At 46.2% G+C, this 27,507-nt stretch overlaps 1 protein-coding gene across 1 annotated transcript; it reads right to left on the bottom strand.

The window, feature by feature from the left end:
* Nucleotides 1-1,888: 1,888 nt before the first annotated feature.
* On the bottom strand, nucleotides 1,889-27,093 carry LOC121497468 (arachidonate 5-lipoxygenase activating protein). The gene is made up of 5 exons (XM_041767136.1): nucleotides 26,844-27,093; nucleotides 20,275-20,374; nucleotides 13,432-13,502; nucleotides 9,208-9,289; nucleotides 1,889-2,364 (listed from the first exon to the last, which is right to left on the bottom strand). Exons 1-5 carry the CDS (start codon nucleotides 26,911-26,913, stop codon nucleotides 2,202-2,204), a joined length of 486 nt encoding a protein of 161 aa, XP_041623070.1. The 5' UTR covers nucleotides 26,914-27,093; the 3' UTR covers nucleotides 1,889-2,201.
* Nucleotides 27,094-27,507: the final 414 nt, after the last annotated feature.

Genomic DNA, 27,507 nt, shown 5'->3' with positions numbered 1-27,507 from the left:
TACTGGGTGGAGTTTGGCCATAAAAGCCCAGATGAGACTTTAGTCTGGACAACCAGATAGGCCTAGGAAACCCTATCCACATGGTGGGGGGGGGGGGGGTGGTCCTTGAACTGAGAAATATGCTTGCCTTGACCATCACACATGAAGTACATCAATCCAGACAACACACAGGCCAGACTCCATGTTTCCATTCACTCCACTCCCCAAGCAGGCCACTCAGAGAAAGCTGGGAAGTTTTGGTCCTTGGATTTGTCTCATCCTTCCTAAGACTGTGACCATCATAAATAAGAATCATCTAGGGGTCAAGAGGACTCATCTATTATTGCTGGTCATCTCAATTGAAAGCTAAGTCCTCATGAATTGACTCCCTTTGTGAGAGCTGGCTTCTTTCTGTCATGAGTCTTGGACTCTTGACCACACCCAGCTATGTAGGAGATAGCCGTACATAGTGTGCATTGGCACACTATGTACGACAGTGGTTGGACCACCATGAATCTATCCCTGTATGAAAAATGGCTCAACACATATACTCTATTAAATATTGTCAGCCAGTGATTTATAAACTCATTCACTCATTTGTTTTTGTTCAATAATTGGCCCCCTCCCCCCACAACGGGCTGTATCCTGACACTGAGTTACAGCACACTTTAAGCTGAAATGATATGATGGGTGTTAGGCATGATACTAGCACATAAAGATACCAACCTAATCCTCATGGGGTGTGTGGAGGATTCTTCAGGAAGTCAAAAAAAGATTATAAGGAAGTCTGTTTGTCTATAGGAAAGAAAGAAAGCATGGGACTTTTTGGGTTTTGGTGTTTGGGGTGTTTTGGGGTTTTTTTGTGTGTGGGGGGGGGGGTTTTTTTTTTTTTGCATTTCTCCACAATTTATCCCATTAAAACATTGAAAGAAAACACATCTAATCTCATAATACTCACCCCAACTGTCCTCTACAATATAGCACTTTACAGGACGTCTGTTTGAGTTCTAAAATAGCTTGAGGCAGGATGCCTGCTATGTGACAGTCTCCAAGCTTGGCACAGGAAAAGCAAAATAAATAGGACATCAGGGATATTGGAGAGCTAATGATTTAGTGGGGAAGGATGACACATGCTAACAAATATCTTTACATTGTAATATGGATTTGCTGTGGTTAAGATGTTCAGAGGGTGCTGTGGGAAGTCAGAGGGCAGCACTAGGCCAACCTAGAGCTAGGAAAGGCTTCCCAGAAAAGACCATGCTTCAGTTGTGTCTCTTCTGGTTCTTTTTTGAGTGGTATTAATTTGCTCATTAAGTCAAATAAGGATGCCTGGGTGGCTCAGCGATTCAGAGTCTGCTTTCGGCTCAGGGCGTGATCCTGGAGTTTTGGGATTGAGTCCCGCATCAGGCTCCCTGCGTGGAGCCTGCTTCTCCCTCTGCCTGTGTCTCTGCCTCTTTCTGTGTGTGTCTCATGAATAAGTAATCTTTTTTTTTAAAAAAGCCTTCAAATAATTCATGAACATATAAACCACAGAATAAAACTTACCCCAAATCTCTTCACCTGGAGATAATCATGGTTGACATTTTGGTGTGTGCCTTTCCAGGCACATGTGTGTGTAAGGACAGTGTACTTTCTATTATTATCACAGAGGTCGAGGAAAAGATTAGTTGTTCAAATGCAGCAATTGGGATGGCTGGGTGACTCAGCGGTTGAGCCTCTGCCTTTGGCTCAGGGCATAATCCTGGAGTCCCGGGATCGAGTCCCACATTGGGCTCCCTGCATGGAGCCTACTTCTCCCTCTGCCTATGTCTCTGCCTCTCTCTCTGTGTCTCTCATGAATAAATAAATAAAATCTTTAAAAAAGAAATCAAATGCAGCAATCAACCCACAAAAGACTCAACCACCAGCCTAAAACATATCTCTGTATTTTATTTTAGGAACACATTAATGTGGTCACAAAACATCTTCAGAAAGCGGGAGAAGTCAAGAAACATACATAATGGGTCTGAATAAGAGATATGGGGCCACTGCCATTCTCAAGGAGTGGAGCAGACACAAAGTTATTTTCTTCCAGGGAAAGCAAGGTTAACTCAAGCTGCAGAGCCCAGATGGTCATTAGATTTACAGCTGTCTGAAGAGGAGCCACATCTTTGCAAGGGCTGAGTTATGATGACTTTAGGTATTGATCAGAGGAGAGCGCTGACCCCATACTCAGTGGAGAGTCAGGGGATTAGAAGCAGAGGGGAGATGGTGGTGCTTACTGTCTTTATGTAGTTTTCGAAGTCACTTCCGAAAAAGAGGATGAGGTAATAGTTGAATATTCCAGCAACAGACATGAGGAACAGAAACAGTATGATTCGCTTCCCAAATATGTAGCCTGGCGTGCTGAAAGAGAAAGAAAACTGTAGAAGCAATAAAATAACACTAACTCAACCAAAAATGTTATCACTTCGAGATACATGGGGTTTAAATTTGAGTTCCTTTTACTCAGGAATGCTCCATTGACTTCAAATGAAGAATGGAAGGGTCTCCACTATTATCCATCACAGACCATATTTCAAAACCAAGCTAAAAGAGCCTAGACCCCCAAACCCGTCATCATTAGGGCTCTGCTGTGCAGCCTCTCCAGTTCCCTGAGGGCGTGAAGGTGGTGGGTGCTGTCAGTCGGTTGGTCTCGGACATTCTGACCGGGGATAAGGAACCCCATCAACCTGGTGTGACCCCCGGGTTCTGGTCCAGGAGTGCCTGGGAAGCCGTGCTGGCTGCTGGGCCTAATGCGGGACAGAAGAACCTCTGTGAGAGGGGTGCTGGTTTCAATGAGCCAATAAGGCTGCTGGAATCTAAAAGGTGCTTCAGTATCTGAGAGCTCCATCTACGCCCATGAGGCTGCTTGGGAACAGCCCATGTTCGCACTAACAAGAGCTGGGCCCCTCACAGTGGAAGACAGGCTCTTACATATTAAGTGAATGGAGAGGGGAAAGATGTTTTAGTACATTTATATGCTTCTCTCGAAGGCTCTAAATCCTAAGCTGCTTAGGCAAATCAGCAGCTGGGGTCAGGAGGCATTTCCCCAGTGATATGTGACCGCCTAATTGTACACAGCGGCTGCCCTGGCTTCCCTCTGCACAACCCTCTGTGACCGCTGTGGCTGGATCCATCTGTGCAGCACTAGCGCGTTAGGAGAGTCCAGCCAAATGGCTCGTTAAGGCTGTTAGTAACGACCCCGGCGAGGGGACCCTTTGGCAATCAAGACCGCTCAACAAGAACAGCCAGCTCAGCTAAAACAGGTGAGTCGGTGCTGCTGAGCCTGGTTTTTGACATAATCACGAGAGAACAGAATTTGGCATCTATAGGTTCAACCTGAGAAATTGTATCTTTTTTGAAATGGACCCCAGAGGTTCATACTGTAACTCGTAACTTTCCTATGTCTAGAGTCTGAAAAGCAGACTTCAGCAGTTGACTATTTCCTTGCTACTCAAAGTGTGGTTCACGGACCAATCACACTGGCATCCACTGGGGGCTTGTTAGAAATGCAGGATCTCAGGTTCCTCCCTGGATCTGCTGAATCAGAATCTGCATTCTGCCAAGTGCCGCCGTGACTCACAGGCCATTAAAGTTTGAGAAGCACTGCTAGCTGCCCGGCCCCTGCTCCTTGGCCACTGTATTCTTCTCTCCTTGGTTTCCTGTTTACAGTCACACTCATGAAGTGAGACATTCCATCTCTTTATTGGGGAAATATATTTGGCTCCTAAAAGGAGCATTATGGGCTGAACTGTGTCTCCCCCTCCCCAATTCATATGTTGAAATCCTAACCCCAATACCTCAGAACATGACTGTATTTGGAGATAGAGTCTTTAAAGAGGTAATTAAGGTAAAATGTGATCACTAAGGTGGACCCTGACTCAATAGGACTGGTGTCCTTATATGAAGACAAGATTTGGGGACACCTGGGTGGCTCACTGGCCGAGCATCTGCCTTCGGCTCAGGGTGTGATCCCAGAGTCCTGTGTTCGAGTTCTCTCTCTGCCTGCTTCTCTCTCTGCCTATGTTTCTGCCCCTCTGTCTTTCATGGATAAATAAATAAAATCTTGAAAAAGAAGAAGAGAAGATTTGGAAACAGACACACAGAGAGAAGACTATGTGGGGACACCAGGAAAAAACGGCCATCTGTGAGCTGAGGAGAGAGGCCTCAAAAGAAAACAAGGCAGCCAACACCTTGAACTCAGATTTCTAACCTCTGGAACTATAGAACAATCAATTTCTGTTGTCTGAGCTCCCCCCACCATCTGTGGTACTCGATTATAGTGGCCCTGGCAGACAAATTCAGACAGTTACCTGCTAATGCTGATAAGGAAGTAACAAAGTCTAAGTAAGGGATATTTTTTCTAGTCAGAGAATAGAGGGTTCAGAGAAATTAAATTGTGAAAAGTCAAATATTGTAGTGGCTCAAATTTATCACATGAATGAGGCCACCATATGCTCATTACAGAAACAAGAAAAAGTGATTTGCAAAGCTGTTTCAGAACGTGCTCGAGATAAATCTGTGGTGAAGGATGAAATGGCAGTGCCTGCTGCTGAAATTGTGGTGTTCTTGACTTTGGGCAGCATTTTTCAAAGGCCTCAAGGCTGATCGTCCCCAAGGAGATGGTGTGGTGCCTTAACTCTTCCCAGACCAGACCGTATGAAGGGTGCGGGAGGCAGGAGCTCAGCACGTGCCCATCACCTGCAGGGCTAAGTGTGAATGGAGGTCCCCAGCTCGGCCACCTCATTAGCTGTATCTTTCAGTCTGTCAAGCTTGGAGATGGGCTGGGACCCTGGGAGGTAGGCATGGCATGCGCAGAGGAAGGGCCTGCCCCAGGCTCTGGCCAAGCCATGGACCATCTACATAACTCACCTTTGAAACTCAAGGTTTCTCTCTTATTGTTTCTAAAAGTTGATACATAGTTCTCTCCAAATGGGGTGGGGAAGGTCAGAATTAAACTAAGCATCAGACAGACCAGGCGTTTTATATCTGCGACTTCACTGAATTCTCAGAGCTACTCTGTGAGGTATTGTTAGCCTATTTTCCAGGTGGGAAAACCGAGAGCAGACAGGTTGAACGATGGGCCTAAGGCCACACAGCCAAGAAGAGGCAGAGTGGGAATTCAAACCTGTCCGTTTGAGTTCACAGTCCTGTTCCTTCTGCCTTCCTGAGGGCCCCTTCAGGTTTTGGAGATTAGGATTTTGTGGTTAGTTTTGAAACAAATGTATCCCCCTTTTCAACACACACACACACACACACACACACACACACACACACACACAGTGTGAAACCTACATGAAAACATAAAAGAGGCCTGGTGACAAGCAATTCGCATCTCAAATGTGTCTAAAACTTTGAGGAAGAGGAGCTGTGGTAGGAGACAGGTGAGCCCAGGCATCAAGGCACCTGAGCTCCAGTCATGTCACCCTGGGCAAGTCACTGACCTCCCCACCTTACACAAAAACATAGACAAAATGTGAGTAGAAAAAGAAAACTTTATGGTCCCCTCTGGCTTTAAAATTCTGTTCTTTTCAGGGATCCCTGGGTGGCGCAGCGGTTTGGCGCCTGCCTTTGGCCCAGGGCACGATCCTGGAGACCCGGGATCGAATCCCACGTTGGGCTCCCGGAGCATGGAGCCTGCTTCTCCCTCTGCCTGTGTCTCTGCCTCTGTGTGTGTGTGTGTGTGTGTGTGTGTGTGTGTGTGTGTGTGTGACTATCATTAAAAAAAACCTCCTTTTAAAAAATAAAAAAAAAAATCTGTTCTTTTCAGTAAGGAAATATGACTTTAAACCTGGAATCTTCTAAAGGGAATAAAAACTGTGAGGCCCATGAGAGCAAGATATTGTGCCTCTGTTCACCCACATACTTCCAATAAATCAGGCCCTCCATACATTTTTGTCAAATGAATTGTTCTTAGAAAAGAGGCATGAACAGCCTTCTGTGAGTCCCAAACTGTGTGCAGAAGTTTTTGAAATACATACACCCGGGCTCCCACCCCAGAGATTCAGATTCCATAAGTTCAGGCTGGGGCCCCAGAACCCACATATATATTTCTTAAGGATTTTATTTATTTATTCATGAGAGACACAGAGAGAGAGGCAGAGGCACAGGCAGAGGGAGAAGCAGGCTCCATGCAGGGAGCCTGATGTGGCACTCGATCCCGGGACTCCAGGATCACGACCTGAGCCGGAAAGCAGACATTCAACCTCTGAGCCACCCAGGTGCCTTCAGAATCTATATTTTTAACAAGCACTCCAGGCAATTCCAGTGTCGTTGGTTGGTGGGCTTCAGTTTAGAAACACCAGCCTTAACACTCATAGACTCACCTCAGGGGTTCCAAGAAAACGAGTTCATCTTCTAACTCTGTGAAGTAACCCCAAGGTCCCCATATGACAGGGTGGGTAGAGAGTCTAAAATATTGATACTGAAGGGAAAAATGACTATGAGAGATCAGGACCTTTGATAATTGTGCCCATAATTATTTCTCTAGTATTTTTGGTACTGCCCCTGACTCTAGCAGAGCCCAGGCCTCCTTGAGGCAAGGGCTGTGTCATGTTTATTATCATCTCAGCAACTGACTCAGGACCTCACTGCAGGCAGATGGTCAGTAAGGAGGGATGTAGAGTCAAAGAGGAGTGAGTTAGCAATCAGGGGAAGGTGAAGTTGGCCAACCTCAGTTTATTGGTCTCAAGAGTTGTCAATCATCGCCCGTCCACCATTGGGTTGAGAACTTCAAAATGCGGAGAGGAATTTAGTAGGAGTTCCAAGGGGAACAGGGTTCTGAGGGACATGAAGATAGGGCAGCATAGCACCAGGCAGGGAAGATAAATAATAAAAGGCAAGTAGTCTTATAAATGCCAACCCCCACTGAGTTTGGGTCTGATAGAAGTTTAGAATGAAAGGGGAAGAAATTAAAATTCATTCTTAACTGTGCATAGAAATGCTACAAACTACCTATTCAAGACAGAGAGAAAGGAGTCAGGGAGTAGGATGTAGTACAGAGAATTAGGGCCATATACTTCAAAGGGACCACAAAATCCCAGAAGGAAGAAGCTTTGGTGGGGGAGACACATCAAGGAATGTCGCACCTACCCACTGGACCAAAAGTGACCCTAGAACTTCTGATGTGGATAGGCCAAAGCAACTTCTGCGGAGGAGCAAAAGATGATTGTGAGCCCAAGGGAGAAATTCCTGGAAGGGTCTCACTGAGCTGTATCTTCCTCTGTTGATGAGCCCAAGAAATAAGCAGATCCCAAAGACATGAGGCCAGGAAAGCATCTGCAGAGTGCAAGTGTGACGCAGCCCAGGGACTGAGGTGGGCGTCCACAGTGGAACCTACAGTGGGAATGTATTAGCACATAGTTTCTAGAAGGCAGAATTGAAAATTCTCTTGGACCTAGCCACAGAGGCCCTCAGGCATATATCCATCTTAAGCGATATATTCATTTAGATTAGGATTAGACATTTCATCTAGTATATATAATTTCTATTGATGACAATAGCTCAGAACTCTGTACTTAAAAGTATTGTGAGATCACGTTTGGTCTCAGCAGGAAAGAGCACCATGATGGACTAGTAAGGAAGGCTGTGGATGCAGGCGAGGTAAGAAGGCTGTAACGCAGCAGAGCTGGGGTAAAGGGGCTGGTGGGATCTTCCCGCCCTCTCCCAGGAGATACCAGGCCAGGATTTAAGAGGTTAGGCCAATTACACTTCAATGAGATCCAAGTAAATCTAATAGTTTTAAGATTTTAAGTCTATATCTTATTATTTTTGCCACCTCAGTTCGCTCCGTAACAGTGATTGCCTTGAAAATGAGAAGAGCCTGTGGTAAATGAACACATTTTGTCATGCTCCACAGACTGTCTTAGAATTAAAGCAACTTTAAGATCTCAGGCAAGTGGTGACAGATGAAGAGAACAGTGACTGGGCCAAACCCCTAAGACTTTGGGGAGGAAGACAGGGAGGCAGGCCAAGAGAGCAGAAGCGCCTCTTTCCATTGATAGACACCCCGCCTCTTGACAACCGGTGATCTCCCAGGGAAAGGCAGAACAGAGGCTTTCCAGGGTGGAAGAGAATAAAGAACATTCATGACAGGTTGATACGCATAAGAGACATAATGGAATTGTGGTTTTCGAGGATAAATACGAACACCACAAGAGAGGAATGAAGAAGAGACGAGGGCAGGAAAGAATTGCTGGAAGAAGAGTCCTTCGTCTCTGGGCTGCAGCTCACCATCAACCCACACACACACCCTGGCCCGCCTGCCTGTCCCCAGCCATTTAGCTTCACAGGATCCCAAAGTCCCCAGATGTAGAGCTTTCACCTGCCAGAGCCATTGTCACGCCGAAGGATGCTATCTGAACTGAGAGCCTGTTAACCACGAGAGAAGCACGCTACTGTGAGAGATCGAGAGGGACCTGAAAATAGGCAGGGAAGAGAAATGGAGGGCAAGGCTGGAGTCCACGTAGAGGGGTGTGGGCAGCCTCTCAGGACGCATGCCTGCCTCTTGGAACCCTCCCAGTGCCTTAGAAATTCTAAGGAACTGATGGCAGACTAGAACTCGAACACTTCTTCTGTAAGTATCCTCATTTATTTTATGAAAATCCTGATTCCCCAATCCAGGTGTAGTCAAAGTATAACTGCTGCTCTGGAGCTTTCCGTCTGGCAGCATCTATAAGCAATGCAATGGGGACTCTATTCACAGACTCCATCCTTTGCATGTGAGGGCATCCTATTTTTTGCAACATTATTCCTGCTGGTTCCTGGAAGATCTGTGACTCAAGAGGACTTATCAAAAGGTGCAAGCTATAGCTCTCATTTCTTTAGGCAAACAATGCAATGTTTCACTCACCGGAGACCTTGAGAAGCTAGACACAGAAAGTCATTCAAGGCCCAGACTCTGAAAGGTGGGAGTAGAGGGTGTGGGGTTGCAAGAATGTGCAGCGCATGGTGTTAAAGCATCCTTTGTGAGCCCGACGCCATGTGAAAGAATTTGTTACGGGGCACACGAGTCGAGTCCCCCAGCAGTTTCTGCAGAGCTCGCGAAGTTCAGAGAGTAAAGGATGAGGGCTACTAGTTAGCCTTCCCCTCCCAACCCTTAAGTGATCACCCAGAGCCTTAAATCTTAGGCAGAACATGGTTGTGGGTAATCAGTCTTGCTCAAAGCATGACTCACACCCCAGTTCTTATACAGTCCCCGTGGCCTACCTCTGAGTTCTCTCTCCCAGGTAGCCGACGAAGTACTTTTGCCTCACAAACAGGTACATCAGTCCAGCAAAGGCGGCAGGAACTGAGTGGAGAAAGGGAAATGACTGTGTGAGTTTCACAGATGCCAGAACACGCCAAGTTTAACGTAATATTAATACAGTCATTGTGCAACTAGCGTTGGTCACAAAATCTAGCAGAGACCTCAGGTTCTGGCACTTGGGGCTGATGTGAACTGTAGCAAAGATAGGAACCCAGAACTTCAATAAATGGTACTTTCTATCAGCAGCATGGTACAGTTTACAGAGTGTTTTCCTGGCCATCACCTATTTGAATCCCTTCCACATGATCAGTGTCATCTTTTCTATTCCGGATGTGACAACTTGGGCTCCAGTGGTCAAGGAGCTTGTGTAAGATCGTCAGGGTGTGTGTGCATGCGCATGCTTGTGCGCATGTGTGTGTGTGTGGTCCAAGGTAGGGGTAGGAGGAGTCAGACATGAACCCCAAGCCCAGCTCTAGGCTAGCTCTCTTAAAAGCATGCTCTTCCCCCCTGGGACTCTAGGCAGTGTATTGCTCAACCTTTTTTGAACATTTACTGCCAGTTCAGAAAAGATCTCTAGGGAGGAGGGCGCCTGGAAGGCTGCAGTCGGTTGAGCATCAGATTCTTGGTTTTGGTTCACGTTATGATCTCGGGGTCATGAGATCAAGACCTGCATTGCATTCTGAGTTCAGAGAGGAGTCTGCTTGAGATTCTCTCCCTCTGCCCCTCCCCCTGCTCATGGTCATTCTCACTCTTTCTCTCTCAAATAAATAAATAAATCTTTGGGGGGTGGGGAAAGAGATCTTTGGGAAGAAGATTCCTTTTACCATCTAATCCTATGAGGAACAGCCATGAGCAGCAAGGGTCCTGAACCTTGGAGCTGAGAGTTAGAAAACCCAACCCCACCAGGACTGCTATGGTCAGGAGCTAATACTTAACTCATCCTACGTTTGAACGAAGGGCTGATTGTGGCTTTCTTACCTATCAGGAATAGTCATGGGGGTGAAATAGGTGCATGGATATCAAAGCAGTCTGAAGACCTCCTAGCACTATTCAAATGCCAAATAATTATTACCTTGACAGAGAACTTTTTAATGTCAGGCACTGCCCCAGGCCCTTTGGGTACTTGGGTCTCTAATCCTCCCAGCCACTTGGTGACGAGCACATTACAGGAAGTCAGTTCACCCAGAGTCACTTACCAGACCAAAAGACCCATGAGGACAGCCATCTTTTGCTAGCCACCATCTCTGTGCTTGGCATAGTGCCTGGCATATACTGGCTTTCAAAAATTATTTGTTAAATGAATTCATAAAAGTCAGGTGAGCCAAGGAAAATGTTGTTAAAAAGAAAACCAAAGGCCCAATATGGTGTCACCTAGGCCAAGTCCCTAAACCAGGGCTTAATCCTAATATAACTGCAGTTTCAACTTCCCCCAGAAATTCAGTCTTAACTTGTGGTCAGGAATGTTCCAATCGGAGTCAATGAAGTAATCAGCCACAAGGCCCTCTCCTTCCTTTGAGGAAAGATGAGGTAATCTGTAGGATAAGACCCCCTACTCTTCTCCCCAAGGGAAAGAAACCTTGCCTGGAACAACCCTTTTCTTTCACTAACAACCTTCTTGCCCCACCCTCCTTCCTCTAAAAACCTTCCATTCTGTACAGCCCCTGGGAGCTCCCCTCTGCTTGCTAGATGGGATGCTGCTGGATTTGTGAATCCCTTGAAAAAGCCAATTAGATCTTGGAACTGATCTGGTTGAATCATATTTTTTAACAAGGTGGAATGTGAAACCAGGTTTGTATGATTTCAAAACTGTATTACCACCAGCAGCATCTACTGGGCTTCTATTGTTGGGCTGGATTAGATGAAATTACCATTTTTGCGGGTCCGAAACAGTCAGACATTGGCAGTTTTATGTGGTTCAATCTGATCTATGCCGGGTAGTGTGTCAGAGGCTTTATGCACATTCTCTCACTTAATCACCCTAGGAACTCGATTATTTCTGCTTTATGGATGGGGAAACTGAGGCTCAGGAAGGCTGAGTAACAGCCCAGGATCACAGCAGCAGAACTATCTGCAGTCTGTCAGTCCCCGGATCCGTGTTCTTTCCACAACTCCACCCTGCCTCCCAAAATACTAGTGTTACCGACTGTAAGAAAACCAAAGCACGAGAGAAGCTGCTTCTGAGGTCCATGCTAGGGTCTGAAGGTCACAGAACTCTCACAATTCACAGTTTGTTCTGACGAAGTCTGTCCTGGTTTGTCCCATCTGGACGGCTCTGCTCTAACTCACCAGTCTGTGTCTCTTTCCATGGGAGCTAAACAGAACATCAGTGTGCACAGGAGTCATGGGTGGGAGTTGGCTGCGCTCACTGCCCTCCTGCAGAGACTGGTGCCTGCCTCATGGACCCAGGCTGCTTGGTACAGCAGAAAGGGCATGCTGGATTCAAATCTGGACTGAAAAATTCTGAGGGTTTTTTTTTAAGATTTATTTATTTATTTATTCATGAGAGGCAGAGACACAGGCAGAGGGAGAAGCAGGTTCCCTACAGGGAGCCCAATGTGGGACTCAATCTCAGGACTCTGGGATTACAACCTGAGCCAAAGGCAAAGACGCTCAACCACTAAGCCACCCAGGTGTCCCTGAAAATTCTGAGGTTTGAGCAAACCACCTGATCCTCTCGGGCCGGGGCTCCGCTCCTGTAAAGTGAAGGATCTGGGCTAGAATGATCTCTGAGGTTTCTTTTGATTAAAATATTTGGTAGTTGACAATAGTCCTAAGAAATGATGATCGAAGAGGGTCTACTGACACCTTTGTCCCCTAGCAATGCTGACATTTATTTGGGCAGAAGTGTGGTTCTAGGACTTCAAAACATCTTCAAACTCCCTTTGTATTTATCCAGCTAGAACAACTCTAGATTCATCTACATCAAGTATCATCTAAGACAGAAAAGGAGTCATAACTCCTGGTATGAGCCTAGTTTGACTTGATTTTTCAAGTTATCCCCGACATGTTTCTTATTTTACTCAGGATGGATAGTGGTAAAAAAAATAGTGAGTAATGACAGCCTTATGGAGCACAGAAGGAGGCCACATGGTGTCTCTGAAGGAGTTTCTGCTGCCATCTCTCACCTCTGCTCTCTGCCACTGCACCTGATTCTTTTCCTTCCTGGCATTTCTCACTCTCAGCAGTAACTTACCCATTAGCTTTTTTCCTATGGTTCATCTCACTGAGTGCTATGTGCTCCGCCCCCATCTCTATTATCTATCACTGTGTATCCGAGCGCAGGGCTTGCCACATAGTAGGTGTTCAATGTACAGGCAGTATATACGTGAATAATGCAGAAAGATACTTGTGAAAAATCCAGGATTGAACCCAAAAGACCTGGGCTCTCATCCTGACTCTTCTTTCACCTGCTGTGTAACCTTGAACAAGTTACCTTGTTCCGCTTGAACCAAAGTGTCCTCAGAGATAATACAGGGAGATAATATCCACTCTACCTATAAAGTAGGAGTTAATGCTAAGGATTACACAGTCCGTCAGAGGACACCAGTGACCTTTTCTCATGTACACACCCTGCTGGGCCACTGTGTGGAAGCTGGCCAGGTCACGCCAAGCTTCCACAGGCACAGTGCCAAGCTCCAAAGGGAACCAAAACACAGGACTCTGGCTTCCATTTCATTTTAAATCAACTCTGGGAGTCAACCTGCTAAAGTCAGGACTGTAGGCTGCTGATAACCCGGGAGAAGGCTGCAGACCTGAAGTCCAGACCGTGGCTCTGCAGACACATGCCCAGCAGAGGACCTCCACACTGGAAGCTTATTAGCAGAAGCGCCGAGTGACAGCGGTCCCAGAATAGATCCCTCAGGCGCTCTCATTTATAATGCCCTTGTATCTGAGCTAACACTGCTTAAGGATTCTGAGTCACATTTAGCCTTAAACCACCCTTGTCAGCGCAGCAGCTCTCAACCAGCCACTGGGGAGCAAGCATTAGCAATGCATTATCGCACCCGCTCCGCCCGGGCACAGAGCATGCCTGAAACACGACCTCCCGAGGGTTCTCACCTCTCCAGGGCTTCACAGCTTAGAGCTGGAGGTCAAGCAAAGTCTTTTCAATAAAAAACCTGCACTTGAACCTCCTCAAGATGCACATTTCAGAAAGAGAACACGCAAAGAGAAGTCTGAGTTACCTTGGCTGCAGAGGAGCCCCGCACTCCAGAGCACAACCAGGAAAGTGGGGTACGCATCTACACAGTTTTGGCTGTAGAATAAAAAAAAGAAGAAATATCAGAAAACAGGTTACTGCAGCATAGTCTGAAAATTACCTGAAACCCCAAATTGATCATCAGCATCCCACATGAGGCAGCAACTGCATTCATCATTCCACTGACATCTACCAATAAGACACGGCTGCCACCTCAGAAACAGGCAGTGGTACGAGGCAACCACATGTTCAGAATCCATTTACTCCCTTCCTCGGTGAAGCCAATAAGAGACTTGGTTTCTTGATGGATTCATTTTGGCACGGTTCCTGTTCCTGGCTGTGCCAAAGTGCTTCTTGGAATTGAAAAGTGAGCAACACAGACAGCAGGGCTGTGGCAGCTTTCAGGATTTGGGGGGTTGGGTGTAGGGGACAGGAGCCCAACTGAGGAAAACTTTGTCAGACCCACAGGCTGGGCTGGGGAAAGAAAGGTAAGCTTCAACCATTAGAGAAACCAGGGTCGACTCAGAAAAGCTGATGCACAGAAAGGTCTCCTGCTGGGCGTGCGATTACAGTGTGTAGGGCTCAATCCCGGTTCCTGTGGCCCTCCGCACCAACCCCCGTGCTGGTATCTTATACCCTGTGTTTCCTGTAAATTCACTGCGGTCCTGTAAGTGTGCAGGAGTAACTGCAAACATTTTCTACAGCTGCTGAACAGGTAGCCACAAACTCAGTGGCTTCAAACAAGACACACTGTCTGGAGGTCAGAAGTCCAAAAAGGGTCTCACTGGACTACCATCTAGGTGTGTCAGCATGGCTGCAAACCTGCTGGAGACTAGCAAAGGTCTGTTTTCTTGCCTTTCTCAGCTTCTAGAGATCACCTGCATTCCTTGGCTTGTAAGCCCTGCTAAACACACCAATTTTTCTGCCTCCTTTTTCCACATCTTTTTTTTTTAAGATTTTATTTATTTATTCATGAGAGATACACAGAGAGAGAGAGAGAGAGGCAGAGACACAGGCAGAGAGAGAAGCAGGCCCCACGCAGGGAGCCCGATGTGGGACTTGATCCCGGGACTCCAGGATCACGCCCTGGGCCAAAGGCAGGCACCAAACCGCTGAGCGACCCAGGGATCTCCTCCTTTTACCACATCTAAAGAACCCTTGTGATTACATTGGGTTCCTTCCAGATAATCCAGAATACGCTCTTGATTTCAAGGTCAGCTGGTTAGCAACCTTAATTCCTTCTTGCGGTGTAACAGAGCATCTTCACAGGCTCCCAGGATCAGAATGCGAATATGTTTGGGGACCTTTCATTCAGCCTACTGCAACTACTTTCATTTTCACATGAGAAGCTGGGGTTTGGAGAAGCTGAGTAACCTCCTCACCATCACAGAGAGACGGAATGGCAAAGCCAGGATTTGCATCCTGGTCAGTCCAACTCTAGAACCAGATCTATTACTTCTTCAACTACACTAAATAAATAGCGAGTGTCCTCTTGAGAAGTTTACAGTCTAGATCAGGACGACCAATACGTGTGTCCATGGAAAAACAGCCTCACAACAGGTGGAGGCATGAAGGGGGGTGAGGAAGTAAAGCAATAGAGTGGAAAGGGCAGGTGACTAGGATGTGGTCTCTGACCTGACACTCACCAGTTGTTTGTCACTGGTAAAGCAATCATCTTGGACTTAGTTTCCTTCCCTGAAAAACTAAGACTGATAGTAACTCTAAGACCCACGTAAACTCTAAAAGTTGATGCTTTAATGAGGAGCTGCTCAAGATATGGCCCCTGGATCAGCAGCATCAGAATCACCTGGGAACTTGTTAGAACTGCAAATGTTAATGCCCATCTCAGACCTAGAAAATTAAAAGCCTCCGGGGGCAGGAGGCAGCCCCTCCAGGTGACTCAGAAGCATGCTCAAGGTTGAAAACCACTGGTTTAACGTAATGTAATGTAATGCACGGTTCAAACTGTACTGGTGAAAGCAAAGATGCAATTTGCAAAATGTATTCAGCCTTTTATCCAAATTCCTTCCTTGGATTCCTCCATCTGGATCATTCCTGATCTGGTTCTCATGATTTTCCTACTAAATGAGCTATGAACTCTTGTTCAGGCCGATCACATCTCAGGCCTCACTGGTAGCACTGGGATGACCAGCCCTCGGTCCATCCCCTGCGGAGAACCCAGAGAGGAAACTTTATGTCCCTCCGATGATCAAAGGATCCTCTACTGGAGAAGTCAATGAAATTAAAGGTAAGAAAGCAGTGTATCCCGTCCTGGGCTGGAGGTGCAGGGGAGAGAACACAGCCCCGCTGACCTCGCCCTGTGCCCAGAGGGTGCGTGCCCTGGTCTAGCGGGCACAGTAGAAACTCTGAAGGGCAGGATCCCTGAACAAATTTGTCATTTGGGGAGGAGCACTTAGTGAATAAACAGGTCCTGTATGCAGCTATGGAGCATGAGCATCACATCTATTCTATACTAGAGGCACAAAACCATAGCCTTGGGTTTCCAGACGTCATCCACCTCCCAGTTCAAGAGAACAAGGGAGAACATTCTTTTTTATTTACTTGAATAATGTTCTATGCCTGATGGGATCTAATACCTGATGTTCCAACAGTTTGAAAATCTGTTAATACCAAAATCACCCTGGCCTCCTCCTCATTCTCATGCTTCTGTTTATGTTTGTTCTTGAGTACTGGTTTCATCTAGATGATGCAAAAATTTTTTAAATTCTTAATTATTTAAGGAATTTGCTCATTAGAGAGGATGGTATAGTAAGGTGACATTGAATCAGTCATTCAATCACTCCTATTGTCTCAAGGCAACTTGGTCCCCAATAAAACATGGTCTGTCTGGAGTTGAATGAAACTCTCCCAACTTTAATAGAATGGGCTCCTCCTCTGGATTTTCAGAATATACCCAGAATCCTGTCCCTTGCTCTGGCTCAAGCCAGTCCTGTGATCCAGGATCTGCGAGATGTCTTCTACCCACAGCTCCACGCAATATGTCCCTCCTTGACAAAGGGCCACCACTGGGTTGAATTCAAGTATCTTTGGCCAGGGAAGTAGCTGTCTCTTGAGGTGGAGCCTAGCAAATGCTCACATGGTCTTTAAGGTCACATAGCCTGGGTCTGATGCCTAGTCGACCACGGTGCAAATGTCAGTGCATTCCCTAGCCTCACTGAACCTCAGTTCTCCTCATCTATAAGAGGTGAATGGAGACATTAGTAATTACTGCCTGGCTTGTGAAAATAAAATGAGATAAAGCAGTGTCTGGCTCATAAAAAGCTTTCAATAAATGGTGGCTATTACTGCTCCAATAGTTTCCTTCTTACAATCCCCAGTGGAAATGTCTTTCCTGCTGACAAATTATCATTATTCCAAATTTTCTTTTGTGGAGAGTTTTGTGCCATTTTTTTCTGCAAGACAAAATTGACAAACCCATCTTGGTTCTCATTACTTGAGGTCTAATTCAGAGGTGCTTGCCGGATTTGTCAACAATTCACTGTGTTGCATTCAATTTGATACACTACACTATCAATGTTTTTATGGAGAAAAGGACTCATTTTTTTCCCTTTTGTTTTTCCCCACCTTTGGAAATCAGATACAGAAGTACTTACATAGTGTTTTGTTAGTTAGTTTGGATTAACTTAAAATAAGTAAATATCACTAATAATAGTAATAGTACCACTGCAAGTCGATAGAATCAATGCAGATCTAGTGCCTTCAAATTATTTACCCACTTAGAAGTGAGTCTGAAGTGGATTTTGAGAGGGGCAGGGGAGAAAGGATGTTAAGGTGGCATTTTCCAAAATGCATTTTGTGAAACACTAAACCCGTGATACACTCTGAAAAAAAAAAAAAAAAGGCAGGGGAGGTGTATCTGTAGTTTTTTTAACTTCCCTTTCTTGGAGAACCAAGAATCACAGTGTCCCTCAGTACATTAAAAATTCTCCACATTCTTACTGTCCAGAACTTTTTCTTCTCTGTAACATGTGCTACCAGCCCACGAACTTGTAATGTGTGGAACACATGTCCAAAAATTACACTTCTCCGGAGGCCTTCCTCCTCTCTGCAACCTGTGCTCACCTGCACTCATGAGGAAGAATCTTAGATCAGTTAACTGAGCTTCTCCTCCAGAAATCAAACTGTTCTAGCTGTGCTCATCATCTGAGGACAGGGCTTTAAATTATGTTTTATACCCAAGAACAGAGAGTAAAGGTCAAGATTCTTTTTCTCTCTCAAACTCTGACTCAGCTCTGCCCTGATGGGTGATGAGACAGACCACTAACCGAGGCCAGTTTGGAGCCAATGGGCCACACCTAGCTGCAACGTCTGTTTATCGACTGCTCCAAAATCTGGAACCATCTGAATCAGTCAACCGTCATATTTTATGCTGAAAAATATGCATCTGGTTTTTCAATCCATCAGCATCATTTATCCTTTATGCTTAGTTTTTCTTTATAGCCATGGTCTGGAAACATTTATGACCTCACACCCCATCAACCAGAAGATGTGATCATGCAAACCTGTGACAGGTATAATACACACTCCGCTCTCAACCTGTATATTAAAAATGAGTAAAGCTTAATTTCTTATTTTTTAGATAGTGGGATTAGATAGATGTTCTCTTCTTTTGGCAGATTCACAGCTCAACCCGCACCAGCTTTGGTGCTTTTGGAGGCCTCTAGACAAGCTACTGCCGGACAATTTCTGCTAGATGAACACATAACCCCTTGCCTGTGGCTTCCAGGCAGAGGCCAGCAGACTGGGTGCCTCTGGCTCTGCCAGCACACAGTAGCCCGCAGCCCTGATCTTTCAGCCTGTCTATAAACTACCACCGGCACACGCAGTGCTGTCTGCTGGGTCAGGGAGGAAGTGGTCTTTGTAACAGAACCACAGCAGTGTCTGGGCAGCCTTCATCTTAAGGAAATTCTCCTTTTCGCCTCCTGAGTTCCAAACTCTCCACATCTATCCCTCCCCCTCATTCTTCTCGCCCTGTTTTCTGGGCCTGGGGAGCTGGGCTGCAGCGTCCACGCCATGGGGACCCCAGGCAGCAAGAACATCCCACCACCCTCCTCTGGCTCCTCCTTAGGTCAGGAACCCCACACCATTGCAGAACTTCCAAACCGCCCTTCCAAATGACGCAGCACAGCTGTCACCAAAGAGCACTTCTGCAATCTGGGGACTGGCCCCAGTGAGGAGGGGGCAGGTGTGGGCACAGCCCCTTCTTAGGCGCAGAGTTAGCTCACTCCTGGGGCAAACGGCAGGAACTCAACTGCTCAGCCAGTCCCATTTTGTCTTCATTGCTGGCAAACTTGAAACTGAACTTCTCTCGAGGTGCAGTGAAATTGCACTGCGTGCCAGCTGCCCTGTCTAACTTCTCCAGAATGGACCAGTTGAGTTTGTAGGAACACAGTGTGACTGATAATAATGCAGATCTCCAGGCAGAAAGAAGCTTCTCTTTCCAAACTAGGATAGTATGAATATCTCCCTTGAGTTGTTTTCAGAGAGGTTTCGGCATGGCCCCTCTGGGAGTCAAAGACATCTTTTTTGTATCTTTTGCCCCCAGATGTGTCTGAGAGCTGCTCCCACCTCTCCCCCTGCAAGTGACACAAAGCCACCGATGCACCCTACCTACGTCCCCTACCCTCCTTTCAATGCAAATGTCTAAAATAGCTGAAGCCATATCTTCGAACTTCTTCCATAGATTCTGAGAATGAATATATTGAAGGTCGAAATGTTAAAATAGAAATGTCCCTGTAGGTAGTTCAGCAAAGGATTTCCTTGAAATCAGCCTGCCAGAATGACCATGCCTAGAACCACTTAATACGAGGCAGGGGGAGCAAAGCAGGTAGCCAGGGCCCAGGAGAAGGGGAGGTCTTGTAGGTACTGTGGACACCCAGGAGCAGCCTGAAGCCCCAAACCCAAAAGGCAAAAGGCCCAGACAGGGTGAAGGGATGAGGATGTCCACCTGCAATGATTTCCTTGGGTGTCCATGACTGTCCCTTTGGAAAGATCTCTGGAGCCCATCAGAGTCACCTTTGATTGAGAGTGAAGGCCGGCTCCTTAGCCAGCTCATATCTGGAATCTTTCCTTCTGACAGATCCCTAGTGACAAGCACAGAGAAGCAGACAGGCCATAGCCTGAAACTACTGTTCAAGTACATTCTGCAGAAGGAAAAAAATGAGTGTTTGAATAACATCCATTGGGATTTGCATCCCAAATAGCTCCCATCTCCTTCACTGAGCTGTTCAGGTGTTTCCAAGCAGCTTTTTTATTCAAAAGTAAAAAATGAGAGGGGGGTGGAAGCAATGGCACAGTTCCCTCATTCTTATGGTTCTTGTAGCCTCTCGAAGAAACTGGGCATTACGAAAGGTCCTGCCATGTCTCCAGATGTCCACCAAGGGGGCCGCAAGGGGCAGTGAGCAGAAGGCTGCCGCCATTGTGTCTCGCCTGTTCTTCCAAAGCCAGCCCACAAGCAATGGCTGGTTTTCCTGGTAGTACCTCTGAACTAATTGCCCAGGAAATTGGTTAACACTGTGACCACACAACTGGCTCAGAGGTTTCTGGAGCATCTGTGGCGATCACATATCCCCACCTCCAATATCTCCAATTCCTTTCTTTAAACAATAGCACTCATTTAGATGATAAAGAATGTCCACAAACCCACCCCCAGCCCACCCCAGTGAGGTTCAACCTTCCCTCAGAGCTCTGCCTCCCTGGCACTCTGAAGGTTGGCTCAGACATGTAGCCTTGAGAGTGGTTGTTTTCACTCCTGTAGGGATGCCCCCATGCCCAGGGCCCCACTCTGTTAGTTTGCAGTATCACTCACTTGGCAGTGTAGACCCGCTCAAAGGCAAGTGTTCCCGTCCTCTGGAAGCTCCGCCCATTCTGTGTCTTGCTTTCATGCTCCACCTTGTGGGCAAAGAACCCTGGCAGAGGGAAAGGTTTGGATCTGGTTTATAACGGACATGTTCATGAGCCTGATATCCCATTATTTTACTATAATGTTAAATGTTCCCTCTGTGTGCCCTCCAAACAACCTTAAATGTCTTCCATCCAATGTCATTTACCAAAAATTCATTCAGCAGCTATCTCTACTAATCACTGCATTTAGTGATGGCAGGTGATGGTGAACAAGATGCAGCCCCATTTTCAAGGATCTTACAGTCGAAGGAAATAGACAATCAGAGCAGAAATTACACTCTAGTGATTCATGCTAAGATGAAACTGACTGAGAACAGGAAGCCATCGAGGATCCAAGAGGCAACTTAATTCAGTGTTGGAATCACAGGGATCTAGAGGAAGCGACATCTAGGATAAGATTTTCTGAACAGGTAGGAATCAGCCAAAGAGAAGGAGAGGGCAGGGGGCAACAGAGGAGATCACCCCACTGGAGTGGAATAGAATATGGAAAGATGCGGAGGCAAGAACTGTCTTTGGTTTGGTAGATCCAGCTTATGATGGGGGAAATTGGGAGCAGGGAGTGGAAACAGATAGAATTATATATGAGGCCAAAGAGGTAGATGGTGAATTGTTCTTTCAAAGACATTTTTCTTTGTGACTTGCCATATGCCAGACACTTAGCTTGCATCCGAGAACAAAACACACAAAGAACCTTGGCCTGAGGAGCTTATGTTTTGGTGAGGGTGGAAGAGGAGGAGATAGAGTGTACAGAGTGAACAAAACGCTTAAATTAAATTATACAGCGTGCCAAATCATGGACAGAAGAGAACGCAGAGCAGGGTGAGGGGCAATGTGAAGTGCTCATAGGGCGGCCAGAGTGAGAAAGCGGTAAGTGAGCCCAGGCCTGAAGAAGAAGAGAGTTGAGAAGTGTGACAGTGACCTTGATGAGAGCCATGTTAAGAAAATCAGAACTTATTCCCATCTCACAAGCAATAAGGAGTTACTGACAGGTGTAAGCTGAGGGATGGTGTAAGCAGAAAGCCATTCTGTCTTCTGCAAGGTGAGTGTCTAGAGGGGTCAGGCCCACAATAGGGGGTAGATAGGAGGGCGCCGGCTAGGATGATGGCCATGGGGTGTAGCCAAAATCCTGAGGGTATGTCTATAGATTGGATAGGAGAGCAGGAATGAAGATCTCTCTCCCCTCCCCTCCTGTTACAACGTGCCTGTTTGGAGCACAGCTACACAGCCACTTGTAGAAAAAGAGCATCGGCCCTGCTCCAGGAACCCCAGCAGACACCTGACATCTAGTCCCTTACCAGGCCTAATGCCAACTCTGCAAAGTGGACAGTGCTGTCCCCACTTGGTAGACAAGGATATAGTGACTTGGGGAGGTCAGAGACCTCTCTCAGAGTCACCCCACTGAGAAGAAGTGCAACTGGGGATTCAAATCCAGGGGAGCAAATGAGGATCCTTCTTTCCTGTTACTGTCACATTGTAGCTCACCGCAGGGATTCCATAAACTACACTGGTTTTAAGTATACTTCTGTCTGTTATGGATGTCTCTTCTTGCCACAAAAATACAGCAGAAAATTTTGCTGGAAGACCAGTGTCTTTCCAGAACCCAATGGGATGGCCTTTGCCTCTGAACGTGTAACACAGATGGTATTAAGAAAACCAGAGGTTATTTCTGCCAAGCACCGCTTGGGCTACGCTTCTCTGCATCTGTTTTCTTCCACTCCTGGCTCAGAGAAACCAACCCCTTCCCCTTTTCCAAGGCTTGCCTTCTACCTGTGACCTTGCGCCCATTCCTGCCACCCTTTTGGCCCTTTTTGCTTCATCGGTGTTCTCCTTATTTCCTGGACCATGTCTTTCTTTTTCCTTCTCTTGACCCTAGAAACATACTCAGATCTTTCCTACCCATCAAACAAAACAAAATCAAGACTGCCTCAGTTCACTAGTCTCTCCTCCTGTTTAGCTAAACTTGAAAGAATCTGCCTTCCTTTGCCCACACCTCACTGCCTACTCCCACCCCAACCCTTTGTTATCCTCCACTATGTTACAGAAACTTTACGAGCAGAGACCATTAAACACTTATCTTGGCTAGCTGCTGACAGTAGGCCAAACCAGAGAGAGAGAGCCAGAGCCAGAGATCCAGAGAGAAAAGGCTACAGGCCATTCCTGAGCACCTACCATATGCCAGGCCCCCCTGGCTACTTTCCCTCGGTTATTCTACACAGTACCTCCAACAAGCAGGCATAGAAGTTATGATAGTTCCACTTCTTGGTTAAGGAAACTGAGAGAGGACCCAATAACTTTCTCATCACATAAAAAGATCTTGAGATTTTAGTTAAGCACAAAGTTACTATGAGCCAACAGTGTGATACAAGTGTTCAAAGAATGACACACCCCTGATTATTTGAATAGAATTGATGTTTGGATCTCAGGAACAGTTTCCCTGTGCAGAAAACATCTATCACCTGCAACTTCGAGAGCCCAGGGCAAGATGGGTGGGAGGCGGAAACCCAGTGACAAGGGACTCTGGAAACCAAGTCACATGAGGAATGACATGGAAGACAGTATGGTACAGCTGACTCTGTAAACCCAGAAGCAGCAAGCATAGTCCAAGCTTTTCCAGAGAATAGAAACAGGACCAGTGAGTAGAAGTCATAGGGCAGCAGAACTTCTTCAGGAGTGGGTGTTTGGATAAATGTATTTGAGACAATATATATAACATAAGTGTCTACTTTTTGGAATGGATTTGAATCCCAGTTTCACCACTACTGGCTCTAGGACTTTTAACCAATGGTCTAGCCTTTCCAAGCCCCACATTGCCTCTCTGTAAAATAGGAATAACAATATTATATATTTCACAAGCCACAAGGATTCAGTGAGATACTATTCCCAACACAAAGAGCTATGCTTGACAAAACAAACTCAATACACCTAACAATGGGAAGGGCAAGCTCAGTATGTCATGAGCTCTCTATCATGGGAGGGATTAGGTAGGAACGGTTGAGAATGGTGTAAATAAAATTTTTGCTTTGGAGCACTTCATGAGTCCTGTATCTAAAGCCCATCCAACTCCAGGTTGGGTTGGTAGGTGTTCCAATGTGGTACCCATGAGATTCATTATGAGTGTGTGTGTGTTGCGGTGGGAGTACCAGGGATGGCATGGGGGGGTAGGTGCTCACTACCAGCTCTGTATCTCTCCTTATCACTATTCTCACAGACCCTTGTGTCTGCAGGGCCATCATGTCTCCCCCTTTTTGGCTTCATGATAAGAAGAGAGCTGAGGAGAGACGATGATGCCAATTCCCACCACTTTTCTCTACAACCAGAAGGGCTTCAAAAACAGCTCTCCTGCTGGAGGACCTCGTTTCTCTGCTGTAACCATTCAAGCTTCCATGCCCAAGGCTCAATGCCTTTCCCCTCAGCTCACCCTCTCCTGTCACTCTAGTTAGTTTGGCTTCCTATGGAAATCATTTTCTCCAAATCTGTGTTTTTCAGGTTTGCTGCCTATCAATGCTGCTGGCACCTTGGCAGGAGAAGTTGGAGGATCTCTGGATGCTATTCATAGGAAACGCACCTATCTATACTCCCTGGGAAACCAGGATTTGGTGGTTCTGGCCCAGCTTTTTTGGAATGATGCATTTTAAACTAGTTCTGTGCTTCCAAATCCATGTTTTGCTGGATCAAGCTGGAAGAGGGCCACAGGTTCAAAGATCTTGATGACTAAAGAATGTTTAAGAGTCAGAGGAGGAAGTTCCTCCAGGCAGGCAAGGCTCTGGCCTCTTCCCAAGAAATGAGCTTCACGCAGTGTACAGAGAGCACAGGCCCTGGATACCATTGTGGACACCTGTAGACTGGACTTCTTTGTCTTAGGACAAAGCGTGCAGTGCCTGGCAACAACATGTAAATACTCCTTAAAACTAACAGGAAGAGCTTGAAATGGCATTTTATGAGGCAGGAGGGGAAAGGTACGGTTTTTGCATATTTTCTGAACTCTATATGGAAGATCTATGGTTGCAGTGTTGAGGTTCATTAGAATTGCAAAGAGAAGCTCGGGACATGCACTTGAACCTCAGTGTTTACCTAAAAACTCATGGTGCAAGCAAGTACAGATGTTCTCTTCCAAGCCATTTGGCTCTCTCTTGTTCTCTGACAAGAGTACATTTAACAGTTACAAATAAAAGGCTTCACATGGAGGTCTCAGCATCCCATGGCAGTCTGGGCCTCTGCCTCAGAGAGGAACATGGCTGGGCTGCTTCTGTGGCTTCAAACTAACAGCAGGCTGTCGCTTCCCCAAGCAAGGGTGCGATAGTGCTATACAAAATCACTCTGCCCCCGAGTTGCCCTGGCTGCTCACAGTGGGCTGGGGAGGATGGACAACATGATGTGGCGGCCACATAGGGTCTGCCCAGGCTGAAAAAGTCTCCAGCCCGAAACAATAGCTCTATTCCGGTCCATACATGTATCTTCCCACCAGGAAGCCTCCATTTCACTCATCAGTTGCTGGAACTCTATCAGTGAAGCCACTGTGTTCTGTCGCTACCTATCTGAAATGGCCTGTCAAAAGTCAAGGCCCTTGAATAGAGGTTAAGACTCAGGCATTGGGCCAGCTATAATCTCTCCTCCCATACTGTACCAAAGAAAAAGACTTAATCTCACTGCCAAAGTAATTAGGAACCTCACTGTCCCTCTCAAGTCTGATTAGGGTTTATTTCGCCACCAAGGGAAGAAGCCCAGGACCCACTTGACAGACCAAGGCCAGGTTCTGCCTCTTTGGAGAGATGAAGAGACTCTGTTCTCACAACAGGAGACCATGTAGCCTCCCCCAAGTCAGCTCTGAACTGAGAGGAAGCAGCTCAGGGTGAGTGCCAGCCTTCTAGCTAGCTTAGCCCCATCCACACAGGCAAGTGACACGGCACTGGTTTCCCAGTTCACCAATATTTGTCAGCTACGTTGATGCTTATAAGGGGAAGGACCAGAGGGGAGACCCCATATGGAGCTGAAAAAGCACTGCCCGCCCCATCCACCCATGCAAAACTGCCTCCACAGACATGAGAAGGGCCTTTGAAGGCTTCCCTCTGACCATGGCTGGCCATCTTTTCTCGCTCTCTTTTCCTTTCACCAGGGGGCCCCGACACCATAGCCACTATATCCCCATAAAGCCAGGACACTGCCTGTCACAGCAGGTCCCAGTAGGTGTATGCAGGGTGAATAAATGAATCCGTCACTGATGTGTAAGACCACGGGAACTCATGGTACCTGCATGAAATAGCAATGGCTTGAGGAATGGCAGCCTAAACAATCCATTTGTTCCCTCCCTGTGCTGCAACTTGATCGTGTGGACTTAGTATGAAAGTATGAAATGTTTTGGGTCAAAACATGGCCAACTGCTCTTCCATATAGGGAACATACTTGGAGGATGCAAAGTTGGGCCTCTCTGGTATGGGGAGGTCTCTGGGAAGCCCTCTGGGCTCAGAAGGCAAATCCTCAGCCTCTGTCCACCTTCAAGCTGGGGGGAAATGACAAGGTCTCCCAAACTGGTTAAATACTCAAACTTCCCAAGTATGACAGTGTGTGGGCACACAGTTAATACCCATTCGGTTATAGCAGCTGCCCTTAGCAATTACCATCCTTTTTCCTCTATCTTAATAAACTACAAAACACAAAGCCCCTGGAAATACTCATTAAAAAAAAAAGTCTATAGCAGACCTAACTCAGAACTCTAAAGGGAAAATTCTACACAGTCTTGTCTTTTTCAGGTCTGCGTACCTCATATGGTTTTTTAGGCACTGGCAAGGTTAATGGAAATACAAACCCCACACAAGAAAAATGCTTCCTCTCTCTCTTTATGTAAATATGTAATGCATTTTTTAAAACGCTTCAAATTTATTCATTACTAGAAAAAAAAGAGAAAGTATTATAAAGCATCTATTTTTCTCCAAAAGAAAAAAAAAGAGCAATACAGAGATAAAAAATGGTAAGATGATTTCTCCACCCTACATCCCAAATTCTGTTTTTCTCTCTCTTTCTTTCTTTCTTTCTTTCTTTCTTTCTTTCTTTCTTTCTTTCTTTCTTTCTTTCTTTTTTTGCCTACAGGTGACAGAAAATCTCAGTTGCATTGAAATCAGCCCATCTGCACTACTGCAGCCCAGTGTCTGAGTAAACACATATTTTACTTTCCCTTTCTAGGTCTCCGGCCACAGTAATTAATAGTTAAAATGCTGATTGTGATACTTCAGTAAAGGTTTTGATAAAGCCTCTAGGTTGCTGCCATGGCTCTGCAAACATGGTCAGTCACCACCATTTAAGTGAAAGAAATACCAGGAGAAGGAAAATCCCAAGTTCAAGCATGAATACACACACCCTATACATTCAAAGAAAAGGAAAAAGCGCACAGGGACAAAGAACCATGTGAGCCTGACTTTCTAACAACCGGCAAACAAAATCTACCCTTGTCTCCCTCTGTGAGTGAGGACTTTGCCTTACCGTTCTGGACCACGCTGATGAGGGTGATGATGGCCAACAGGACAATATTCCCCACGGCTTCTTGATCCATGTTTGCTTCGAGCTCCCCAGTAAGGACTGCTCCAGTTTGGTGGCACCCAGGCCTGCACTGAGCAGAAAGGGGAAGTGAGGGCCCACAACTCTGTCTTTCATCATTAGAATTTCCAAAGGTCCCAACACAGTTACACGGTGACTTCTTCTTTCTCTCTCCCTCTCTCTCTCTCTCTCTCTTTTTAACTAGCCACCAAAGTGCCCTAGCTCAGTGTGACCTGCCAGGAGAAGCAGAGCTTGGAAGAGGAGCAGGAAGGGAAGAAAAAAAATGAAACTTGTGTTTTATTTATAGAGCACCAAAAAGATCTGTGTTTTGAGTGCTTTCTTTTCTTGAATTCCCAGGGGAAAAAAAAAACACAGAATACTTAACACATGGCAGGTTCCAGAGTGGCAGCCATATAAAAAGGCCTGGATGAGTGAATAGATGGATGAATGAATGAATGAATGAATGAGGAAGTGGGCAGCTGACATCTCCGTTTCTCCAGGAAAAAAATCAACAAAAGAATTAAAACCAAATCTTAGTTAAGGAGCAAAAATGAGGATACAGATGACCCATAAGGAAAACTTCAGTCCAGCCAGGCATGAGTATCATTAA

This window comes from Vulpes lagopus, chromosome 8 (genome assembly GCF_018345385.1).
Source record: "Vulpes lagopus strain Blue_001 chromosome 8, ASM1834538v1, whole genome shotgun sequence".
NCBI lineage: Eukaryota > Metazoa > Chordata > Mammalia > Carnivora > Canidae > Vulpes > Vulpes lagopus.
This window is presented reverse-complemented; position numbering and strand designations above follow the sequence as displayed.

What these genes read in the sequence shown, in the direction of transcription:
- LOC121497468 (XM_041767136.1), bottom strand. Translation starts at nt 26,913, where the DNA reads ATGGATCAAGAAGCCGTGGGGAATATTGTCCTGTTGGCCATCATCACC. An exon ending in GGGGCTCCTCTGCAGCCAAG is followed by an intron (nt 9,290 to 13,431) that starts GTAACTCAGACT and finishes TTCTCCACTCAG; the next exon opens with TTCCTGCCGCCTTTGCTGGA. An exon ending in CTGGGAGAGAGAACTCAGAG is followed by an intron (nt 2,365 to 9,207) that starts GTAGGCCACGGG and finishes TTTCTCTTTCAG; the next exon opens with CACGCCAGGCTACATATTTG.